Below are 12852 nucleotides of genomic sequence, written 5' to 3' on the forward strand. Positions count from 1 at the left end.
CAAAGACAAAATATATTTGAATATCTACATCTACATTTTATTCAGCTAGTTTCAAAGTATGATCACCATTGTCAGGTGTCTTATCCTAGGATATGTCTGTAAACAGCACCAGACTGGATTTGAACTAGGGATGTTTTTATTTCTCAACTAAGGATAGAAATGATCTTATCCACTGCACCATATCCAGGAATAAAACACTTGACAACTGGAGATAAAAGTGACCTACTTAGTGAAAATATAGATATCAAGATATGTCAATAAGAAAATATGTTTCATTTGTGAAGAGGAAAGTAATTAGTTCAGAAAATTATAATTGGATATAATTGGATTAAATGTAGTTTGGTTGGATTCTCACTTTCTCGTTATCTTTTTATCTAGCTTTTTATCTGTCTTTTTATCTAGCTTTCTTTCTCTCTCATTTTATTGTTTACAATCTCTCTTTATCTCCTTCTATCTCATTTGAATACTAAATTGGTTTCTTTGTCTAGCTCTCTCCTGCTCTCTCTCTCTCTCTCTCTCTCACTATGTATAGAATGATTATATATATATATATATATATTATATATATATATATATATATATATATATACATATGCAGATAGACAGACAGACAGATAGGCAGACAGACAGATAGATAAATCACCCTATACACCCCCTCTCTCTCTCTCTCTCTCTGTAATTATCTTTCTGTCTGTTACTTTATGTCACACGCACTTTATCTTTCATTTCCTCACTTTTACTCTCTTTTTTCTTCTGCCTTCATTTTACTTCATATTCTTCATCTTTCTCTGCTTTCCTTTCTCTTTTCATTTCATTTCCTGTCCTTTCTGTTCCATTTCTCCACACCCTATCCTATCTACCACCATTCATATATATATGTATCACTATCCCACAGACACTCTCTGCATTTCTCTCCCTCCCTCTCATATCTCAATATACATGCACTTCACTCTACCCCATTATATGTATATTTGCAGGAACTTCACCAGGCCTTAACCAGGGACTGTGTGGAATATCCGGAGCTGAAGAATGATTTGATAGTCATTGAACACATGATACAGCTCAGAGCAAGGTGAGTGCACCATGTTAGCACTAGCAGCATTCTAACTAACTGATGCCATTCCAGTTGTAGTTGCATCTGCAACTAACTCTATTGTAATGTCAGTTGCAATCTATCTGCTACAGCACTGACTAAATATTGGTGAAGCAGGCATTAAAATCATATATATAACACACACACACAAACACACACAACACAAATACATACAAACACATATATCATCATCATCATCATCATCATTTAGCGTCCGTTTTCCATGCTACATGGGTGGACGGTTCTACTGGGGTCTGGAAGCCAGAAGGCTTCATCAGGCCAGTCAAATCTGCAGTGTTCTACGGCTGGATGCCTTTCTAACGCAACCACTCCGGAGTGTAGTGGGTGCTTTTTACGTGCCACCCGCACTGGTCCAGACAGAGCTGGCAAACGGCCACGAACGGATGGTGCTTTTTATGTGCCACGGCACGAGGGCCAGGCGAGGCTGGCAACGACACGAAACGGGGCGGTGCTGGCAACGGTCGCGAAACGGAAAGTCTCTTACATGCCACGGCACTGGTAACACATCTGCAATTTCCATTGATCGATTTCGATTCTGATCCTCACTTGCCTCAAGGGTCTTCACAAGCAGAGTTTCGACATGCCACCGGCACTGGTAGCACATCCACAATTTCCATTGATCGATTTCGATATATTTATACATATATATATATATATATATATATATATATATATATATATATATATACAAATTGAGATAGGGGTTGTAAATGCAACCCTCCATGGGATAACATATATCCAATATACTGCTAGTGAAGTACCCAACAAAGTTAATACATAAATGTTAATGATTGCGATGCAATCAATTCATTTACTGTATTATATGGGCAAAGGTAAAATGATTTACCACAAATTACTAATACAAGATAAGAAAATGGAGAAATACATATATATATATTTATGCATATACATACTTATATATATATGTATACATATACACATGCTTATATATATATATATATATATATACACACACACACACACATGGATATATATGCATTTACATATTATATATAGGTGCAGGAGTGGCTGTGTGGTAAGAAGCTTGCTTCCCAACACCATGGTTATGGGTTCAGTCCCACTGCATGGCACCTTGGGAAAGTGCCTTCTACTATAGCCTCGAGCCAACCAAAGCCTTGTGAGTCAGTTTGGCTGACAGAAACTGAAAGAAACCCATCATGTGTGTGTGTGTGTGTGTGCATGCGTGTGTATCTGTGTTTGTCCTTCCACCATTGCTTGACAACCGATGTTGGAATGTTTATATCCCTGTAACTTAGCAGTTCAGCAAAAGAGGTCAATAGAATAAGTACTTGGCTTACAAAGAATAAGTTCTGGGGTCGATTTGTTTGACTAAAGATTGTTTTCAGCCAGCTGCAGTCAAATGACTGAAACAACTAAAAGAATAAAAGAATATATATATACATATACATATACATACATACACACACACGCACACACAGACATACATATATACACGCACATACATGCATACATATATACATACACACACATATACATACATATATGTTTATATATTTGTGCGTGTGTTTGTATATGTATGAATGAATAATTCTCCATTGTTCCATGAAGGAGATCAGTTGATCAACCAACTGAGATACCTGTTCCCAGATTTACTCATAAGTGGCTGTGTATTCCACAGACACATGTACCACTACCATAAATCTCCAGCAGAATCAGCAGAATCAAATGGGCTTCCTTACAAATTTGCTTCTCTCAAGACATGAGTCAACTCAATGAAATGAGATTATATGTATTAGGTGAGGATATAAAGGCTAAGTATGTGTGAATATAAGTATTGATTAAATGTTAATGTAAGTGTTGCTTAAGTGTTAATGTAAGTGTTGATTAAATGTTAATGTAAGTGTTGATTAAGTGTTAATGTAAGTGTTGATTAAATATTAATGTAAGTGTTGCTTAAGTGTTAATGTAAGTGTTGATTAAATGTTAATGTAAGTATTGCTTAAGTGTTAATGTAAGTGTTGATTAAATGTTAATGTAAGTGTTAAAGAAAGGAAGGAAGCTGACAGAATTGTTAACACGCCAAGCAAAATGCTTAGAAGTATTTCGTCTGACTTCATGTTCTGAGTTCAACTTCCACCAATGTCAACTTTGCCTTCCATCCTTTCAGGGTCAATAAAATAAGTACCAGTTGAGTATTGGGGTCGTTGTAATCAACTTACCTCCTGCCCTGAAATTACTGGCCTTGTGTCAAAATTTGAAACTAATATGTGTTAAGTGTGAATACAGGTGTTAATTTAGTGTATTTTTTGCCTACTTTGGTTTCAATTTTATTCAAGTGGACCCCCATAGCCACTAAATGTTTAAAAAAATTCTGTCATATTTTTATAACTGAATATTATTAAGAATTGTGTAAAAAAAAATAAGATATTTTGTGTATTGTAGAAGAATAAGCAATTTGTAGCACATAAATTTTAACAACAGAATCTTAAATGGACCCCAGTTGAGAACCACTGATTTAGCATGTTTATTACTGTCGAATAAGTGTAAATATAAGGGTTGATTTATTGTGAATGTAAGTGTTGATTATGTATGAATATTTGTTAAGTAGGATTATATGAAGTGATTACGTATATTGAAGTATGAATATAATTGTTACGGTGCAGGAGTAGCTGTGCGGTAGGTAGCTTGCTTATGAACCACATGGTTTCAGGTTCATTCCCACTGCACAGCACCTTGGGCAAGTGTCTTCTACTATAGCCTTGGGCTGACCAAAGCCTTGTGAGTGAATTTGGTAGACTGAAAGAAGCCCATCATATATATGTATATATATATATGTATGTGTGTGTATATGTTTATGTGTCTGTGTTTGTCCCCACAACATCGCTTGACAACTGATGCTGGTGTGTTTACATCCCCATAACTTAGCGGTTCAGCAAAAGAGACTGATAGAATAAGTACTAGGCTTCCAAATAATAAGTCCTGCAGTCGATTTGCTCGACTAAAGGCAGCGCTCCAGCATGGCCACAGTCAAATGACTGAAACAAGTAAAAGAGTAAGTGTGAATATGCATTGATGAAATATGAATATAAGTGTTGGTTAAGCCTGAATATAAGCATTGATTATGTGTTAAATGTTTTACATTTACCTAGAGGTTGTGAGTTCAAAAGCTGGGTCAGTCAAATAATGTATACACTCTGGTTCAAGCAAAATGAGTGAACACCATTGCAATAGTAGAGTTACTAATGAGGAGAATATCCCAAGCAAGGAGAACATAATGAAAACTATCTTCTTCTGTGGATTGAATAAATAAAAAGTTTGGTTTGAAATCCCAACACAACAAGTATCTGAAGACAGCCAGAGGATACAATAAACTGTGGACAAAAGTCTGAAAGTTTTATTGTGTAATAATGATAATTCCTCATCTCATAAATTCAAATAAAAATTACTTATATTTATAAACATACGTATGTCAGTTGATTTTCAATTTTATCTGTAAACATATTGTCATAGTAATTTAGTGAATTGATACATGCATAGTTTGAAGATCAAGGTGTTTATCTAGGTTGAGCCACTACTTTTCCTCATTGAGAGATCACAGCTCTAGTTCTATGGGCATGGGATCAGAATATTGTAGGAAAGAATTACAAGACAGATTCTTCAAATCAAACCAACCATCAGAAGACCTAGGGCTAGAACAAGATGGTTGGATAATATCCATAGTCTTAGATGGTCATGCTTGGGAATCCACCCAAGAAATCTATTGACATTTGCTTCTGATAGGACCTTACGAAGGAGTTAGCTGAAGATTCTATCCCCCTGACCCCCACCCCCCCCAAACTCCCTAAGAATAGTAGGTGGAAAAGATGGGTGAAATACATGTAGTATTTCACCACTGAACTAATCTTTTCAATAATCTGAATCTTATATGTGTGTGTGTGTACACACACACACTCACACACACACATACACACACATACACACACACACATGCACAAATACACACAAGCATACATACTCACACACATATATACAAGTATGTATGTATGTATATGTGTGTGTTTATATGTATGGATGGATGCATGCATGTATGCACAGCTGAGTGATTAAGAAGTTTGCTTTCAAAACCACGTGGTTTCAGGTTCAGCCCCACTGCATGGCTCCTTGGGGAGGTATCTTCTGCTATAGCCTCTGCCTGACCAATTCTTTGTAAGTATATTTGATAAACAGAAACTATGTTGAAACTCCGCCCTGCATGTGTGTGGGGGTTTGTCCTCCACTATTGCTTGACAATAAATGTTGGTTTGTTTATGTCCCTGTAAATTAGTGGCTCAGTGAAAGAAACCAATAGAATTGGTACCAGACTCAACAATAAGTACTGGCATCAATTTGTTTGACTAAACCCTTCATGGTGGTGCCCAAGTATGGCTGTAGTTCAATGGCTGAGAAATTTAAAAGATAAAAGATATATACGTGCATACTCATGTATATATATATATATATATAATATATATAATATGAGGATTTATAGAACAAGAATCCTATAGAAACTCAACAAACTGTTAAAGATGGAGAAGAGAAGATGTTAGAAATTTGTAAAGAATTTAATCCATGCATACGACTGTTTCAAACAGCAATATTAACATGTAAATAACATGGTAGAAAAATTAGTTGTGTATGTGTTTTAGTTCATACACAACTAGACTCAACGACACTATCTTAGCATGCTCTTAATCTTTCATAAGGATAATGTGTATATCCGAATATTTTATGTGTTAATCACTCCATCAAGTCTTCTGTAACAATAATAATATTATTATTTTTTTTTTATGTATCCTTCTTTTGCACTGAGGAGAAGAGTAACATGTAATTAATTTAATTTTAATTTAATTAATTTCTAATTTTTCTACCATGTTATTTACTTGTTAATATTGCTGTTTGAAACAGGCGTATGCATGGATTAAATTCTTTACAAATTTCTAACATCTCTTCTCCATCTTTAACAGTTTGTTGAGTTTCTATAGGATACTTGTTCTATAAATTCTCATAACACCCCTTATACTTGTAGCATTTTCATATTCTCAAAATTCTTATAACAGTAAGCTACCAATGCAATATGAAGAATTTTTATTAGAAATAGACCTTTGGAACCCTCCAAAGTAAAGGATGAAATAGAAACCAACCTTTTCTCTCATATATATATATCCTTTCTCATCATTCTATTATTATTTCACCAGTAATGTTTGTACAGACCCTGCAAAATACTCAGTGAAGAAACGACTCACACCTAATGTAACCCTGGCTCGGAAAGGCTCAAATGAGAATTTAATAGATGACAGTAAATTCAGGAGAGGACCAATTAAGGCTACTGATGAAAGTAAGTATAAAATACGATGACAAAGTTGTCACTCTGTCCCCGACTAACACTTGGTAGTGAGGAGATTTTCTTTCTTTTGTTAGTTATTAATTCAATTACCTCTATAATGGTTTCATATATATATATATATATATATATATATAATGGGAAAGTTTACGAAAATAAACAAAAGACAAAGACACGTGGAGTACAAACAAACAAATGTATTAGTATAGTGCTCAGGAATAGAAATAGAAATATATTTATATATATATATATATTAGGGAGAGAGATAATGATGCCAAAAAACAAATAAAATTGCTTGGGCTGGAAATAAAACACACACACATATACACTTGCTTAAAAGCCACACTTTGTGCAGACTTTTAGGGTAGCTTCTGTGGAGTGCTAATTGGGCTTGTAGCCCAAAACTAAGGAGAGGAAAAGTGATGTCTCCTTTATTGTCTTGCTGAATGCTTCCATTTCCCAGATCCAGTTGCTGAGCTACAAATCTTCCAGCATTCAAATCTCTGACTCCACCAAAAGTTCAATCTGGCCAGAAATTCAATCAGGCCAAAATTCCAATCTGGCTGAATGTCCTATTTCGGTGGAAGTCTGATTTGGGCCAAAAGTCCAAATTGGGCCAAAAATTCAAGTTCTTCCATATTTTCTTTCAAGCACTTCAATTCACAAACTCTGCAGAACTTTGAAAACTCTCACTCTAGCTTGGATCTAGTTTTAAATGAACTGAATTGAAAATATTTCTAAATTCAAAAAGTTTTGGTATTACTTTAAATTCAGTTTAAATGAAAAACTTGTAGGTTCACACAGTTTTGGAGTTCTTTTAAAATTTGAACTTTCAACTGTTAGCATATATAACAAATCCTCATCCAGACCAGATCTCAATGCTGGATGTTCAAGAACCAAATGAAGGGCAGATTTTCAATCCTGGGATCATCCTGATTCCAAAAAGGTGTAATATGCCTATGTAGAGCAAATGTAGACTGAGATACAGGGGCCCTAGACAGACAGACCAATTTTCAGACAATATTTATCTATCAACAGAGCAGACTGACACAAAGTACAACGACACAAGAAATTGCATCATTATTCCCATATCTGCTCACCTGGGTTCATCTTAAAGCCACTCTTTATCCCACAGGCTTAGTCCTTAGTAAAGGAGTAAGTTCAAATCATCTGAGCATCACTAAGTGTTTTCTATATTGAGAATCTCTAGATCTCATTTGTTAATGATATACACACACACACACACATTTACTATTAATTGTCAGAAAAAAAGAGTTAAAAAGTACTCAATACCCTGTTAGAGATTAATAATATATTCTTTTGTTTGGTTAAATCAGCCTCTTGCTACTATGAGTTTCATTTGTAGATACTGTGTGCCTGTAGGTAAAACACAGGGTGGCAAGAGGCTGACTAGACCAAAACTATATGTATGTATGTACCTACATATGTATGTATTGTTTTTCTCATTATTTCTTTTCTTGTTTTTTAATCTATATAATCTATATAATGATTTCACATAAGCATGTGTGTGTGTGGATGTATATGTATATATATGTATGTATATATGTGTGTATATATATATATTATATATATATTATATATATATATATATATATATACTAAGCAATAAGGGTTCAGCAACGAATTGCCTTACCACATACCGAATTTAGAAATAGCAGTCAAAGGGTTATAGCTATTTCTTCTACTAAAAAGGGAGATCTCACTGAGATCTCCCTTTTTAGTAGAAGAAATAGCTATAACCCTTTGACTGCTATTTCTAAATTCGGTATGTGGTAAGGCAATTCGTTGCTGAACCCTTATTGCTTAGTATTACTTAAATTTTCCTCAAATGAGGCTTTTACATGCCGAAGACTACTTGGTGTAATTGATAATTATTCCAAATTAATTAATTTCACCCTTCATTATTACGGATAACTATATATATATATATATATACACACATATATATACATACATATATATACATATACATCCACACACACACATGCTTATGTGAAATCATTATATAGATTATATAGATTAAAAAACAAGAAAAGAAATAATGAGAAAAACAATACATACATATGTAGGTACATACATACATATAGTTTTGGTCTAGTCAGCCTCTGATATATATGCATATATCTATGCATATATATATATATATATATATATATTATATATATATATACATATGCATATATACATACATATAGATAGATAGATAGATAGATAAAGATAGACATCTATACACACACATACCTGTGTGTTGTTTTTTGATTGAATTATTTCACATTTTCTCTTTCTTCATGACAAATGTCAACACTCAATTTTCTCTACATCTGCTCTGTTAAATTCAGTTGGTTTTAAATTTACCAATGCACCACATATTTTATCCTCATAAAATTAATATGAATATTCTTCAGGGCCAGATGTTTGTTTGTTTGTTTTGTATGTGTGTGTATGTGTGTGCGTGTGTGTGTGTGTGGTGTGTGTGTGTGCATGCACACACAAGTATACATGTATATGTATATATATATATATATATATATATATATATAATATATATATATATATATATATATATGTAGAGAGAGAGAGAGAGAGAGAGAAGAGAGACTGAGACAGACAGACAGACAGACAGACAGAGACACAGACAGTGTTTAAAAACTTGACACTTGTCACAGAATCTTAAAGCAAATTTATACAAGTCTGAACACAATTATGTCGGGTGGCCTGAATGTGGTTGCTTAACCTACTAGAAATAACCATAAAATTCCCCTTAAGTCATACTCTACTACCTTCAAAAGGACATCTGTTGCTACATTGGTTTGTGTAATATTAGGTACATGACACCTGAGGGAAAAAAGGCAAGATGGAATACATGGTTACTCAATCAGATCAGGCATAGTACTAAACAACAACAACAACAACAACAAATAAATCTATTACTAAAATTAAATACCAAACACTAGAAGTCTTAGCTTTACTTTATATAAATTGTCTCACCTCACCTTTTATTAATTCATTGTTTTTCACCTTTTCTGTATGGTGCAACATCTCTACAGTCTGACTTCTACATGTTCTCTTCATTCTTGTTCCGTTTACAGCCATCTTTCGTGTGTATTGTGCTGACCACAGCTACTGTACCCTCCGTGTTCCCATGACAACCACAGTGTCCCACATCATTGCCCAAGCTCAGGAAAAACTTTCTCTAGGTGAAGATTTGGTACTATGTGAGGTGAAGTCAAATGGAGGTAAGTGTCCCATAAAAGCATTACATTTTATTATCTTTGTCAAATAGACAAATATGTCCATTTGAATAGTGGTATTCCATAGATGTATGATTAGATGTATGGTTTCCTTTATAGCGACTAAATTCTACATGAAAATATGTTTGTGGTTACTTAAGACATTGGTTTTCCTCATCCCTTCCCAATGAAAGTATACATCCTCTATAAAGATTGTATTTATCCACCACATCAAATAGATATATTTGGCTGCCCCAGAAGTTAGATCTCATCTACTATATTAAATATAAATATGTACTCAAAATGTAGATTGGACTTTATCTCCCATATCAAATTCAAGCGTGTGTCCAACACTGAGAAAGTATTTTATTTACCACATCAAATGTGTCCTCCACAAAGAGAACAAAGCCTAAATTCTTAGTAACATTCTTAGTATCTGTATCAAATTGGTATATCTCAGTTTTTTGGCAATTCTAGCTACTACTACTACTACTACTACTACTACTACTACTATGGCTACTACTACTACTACTACTATTAGTACACACACACGCAAACATGTGGCAAGGATTTTGTTTGATATAATGCAAGAATTATGCATGAAATGCTATGCTTTTGAAACATATGTAGCATGGATTGAACTACTGTTGTCCATTTATTTCCTTTATTGCATTTATTTACTGCATACCATACATGACTAATGTTACTAGTGAAATTGGAGTTGTGGATTACCTGTTACCTATAAATAATCATTCTTACTTTTATAATGGAATGATAAAATGGGAATATTATTAATTAATTGATTTTAATATCAATATTACTCCCCTATAGACCTGAAGCCAATCAAATGCTGGAAGCCACCTAGCTAATAACAAATCATTGACATGATCCAAACCATTTGATATATAAGTGTGTGTGTGTGTGTGTGTGTGTGTGTGTGTGTGCACGCGCACGCACACACACATACACAGACATACATAATTACTTTCATATATGTATGCATACATGTAATGCATATGTGTGTAGCAGAGGTAGTAGCAAGGATTACTAAAAGATTGTGACTTGCCATATATATATACATATTTAACTTATTTTCCCTTTACAATTCTTTTTAGAACGCATTTTATTCAGAGAGAATGACTTGGGCATTGTTAACAGTCTAAGTCTAAATGGACGTCTTTTTTTAACACCACGGGAACATTTAGATGCAGTGGTAAGATATTCTTCTCTTGTTGTTGTTGTTGTTGTTGTTGTTGTTGTGTTGTTGTTGTTGCTGTTTCTGCTGCTGCTGCTGTTGTTTTTGTTGTTGTTGCTGTTTCTGCTGCTGCTATTGTTTTTGTTGTTGTTGCTGTTGTTGTTGTTAAGGTGATGAGCTAGCAGAAAAGTTAGTATGCCAGGCAAAATGCTTAGCAGCATTTCGTTGGTTGTTATGTTCTGAGTTCAAATTCTGCCAAGGATGACTTTGCTTTTCATCCTTTCAGGGCTGATAAAATAAGTACCAATGGAGTACTGGAGTCGATGTAATTGATTAGCCACCTCCCCCAAATTTCAGGCCTTGTGCTTATACTAAAAAGAGTTCTGATTATGATTACTAATATTATTATTATTATTGTTAAGGAGGTGAGCTGGCAAAATCATTAATGTGCTGGACAAAATGTTTAGTGGCATTTTGTTCATCTTTACATTTTGAGTTCAGATTGTGTTGAGGTTGACTTGGCCTTTCTTCCTTTCAGGCTCAATAAAATAAGTACCAGTTGAGCAGTGGGGCTGATGTAATTGACTATTTCCTTGCCCCTAAAATTCAGGCTTTGTGCCTATAGTAGAAAGGATTATTATTGTTTTTCTTTCTCCCTTTTTTGTGGCTAACTTCTAAAATAATTGCTGAATCAATTCTCTGGGATTATGGAAGTTTGCTTGGTTTTATTGGAAATGATTGAAACGAGACTCACAGATGGCTTGGAATCATTTGAACATTATATGAAAATATTAGGAAGTATTGGAATATATTTAGATGATCTGAAATTTAATGCCTGCATTAATGTATCTTTCGGCAACTTAAAATGATTTCTAAATTCTGGTTGACTTGAAAGTAATGGATGATATTGATAATATATCACTGTATCACATGTTAATAGAAACGAATATAAAGCTAAATTTAGATGTCACTTTTGTGGATATAAACATGTGAGGCAGTTGATAAAATGTATATTAAATAGGGAAAATGTATCACTTTCAGGAAGCGTGTCGATCGATCAGAGTCTTTGAAAAGAATTTTGAAGAAATTAGAAATAAATGAAAAATCTGCAAATAGTCATTAAATTATAAAAAAAAAACTATAAAGTGGCAAACCTGGGAATTATTGTTTTATGGTATTTTCATATGTCTGTTATCATTCTTTGTTATTATTATTATTCTTGCTGATACTGTTGCTGCTATTGTAAGTCTTACATGTATACATCAGTATCAGCATCATTTAGCATCTATTTTCCATACTGGCAAGGATTAGATAGTTTGACTGGAGCTGGTAAGCAGGAGCTGCACCAGACTCCAGTCTTTATTGGCTCAGTATCTGCTATTGGATTCCCTACCTAATGCCAACCATTCCACAGAGTGTACTGGGCATCTTTAGTAAAATTACTTTGTCATTATTAAGCTAGTGTTTGAGTGTAAGTTGTTTTAATTTTAGATAATTCTAAAACATGAAATATGTTTCATACAATCACTGCAGTTTCAGGTGTGTTGGTACCAAATGAGATGATATTGGCTTCAAATTGTGGCTCAAGGCCAGCAATTTCTGGAAAGGGGTTAAGTGAAATAAATCAACCCCAATGATCAACTGGTACTTATTTTATCAACCTCAAAAAGGTGAAAGGCAAAGTCGACCTCAGTGGAATTTGAACTCAGAAAGTAAGGACAGACAAAATGCTGCTAAGTATTTTGCCTGGCATGCTAATGATTCTTCCAACTTGCTGCCTTATTAAAAGGGACCAGCAAGCTTCTACAGAGAATCAAACTCTGCACCTCAATTGTTGTAACATTACATGTGTCTACATGTTGGTTAGGGATGTTTGGCTTCCATTTCAACAAAAAAATTCAGATATTCTATTGTGTAAATGACCAATGTG

General features: G+C 34.1%; 1 protein-coding gene across 1 annotated transcript in view; it reads left to right on the forward strand.

Annotated features, from left to right (window-relative positions):
* The window catches only part of LOC115210368 (rap guanine nucleotide exchange factor 4), an 853913-nt gene that overhangs the window by 816053 nt on the left and 25008 nt on the right, over nt 1-12852 (forward strand). Inside the window, exons 18-21 of the mRNA XM_036502201.1 lie at nt 978-1072; nt 6331-6470; nt 9587-9733; nt 10843-10940. Of these exons, the coding sequence (XP_036358094.1) occupies nt 978-1072; nt 6331-6470; nt 9587-9733; nt 10843-10940 (480 nt within the window). The remainder of the gene's footprint in view (nt 1-977; nt 1073-6330; nt 6471-9586; nt 9734-10842; nt 10941-12852) is intronic.

The sequence above is a fragment of the Octopus sinensis genome, linkage group LG4, assembly GCF_006345805.1.
Source record: "Octopus sinensis linkage group LG4, ASM634580v1, whole genome shotgun sequence".
Lineage (NCBI taxonomy): Eukaryota > Metazoa > Mollusca > Cephalopoda > Octopoda > Octopodidae > Octopus > Octopus sinensis.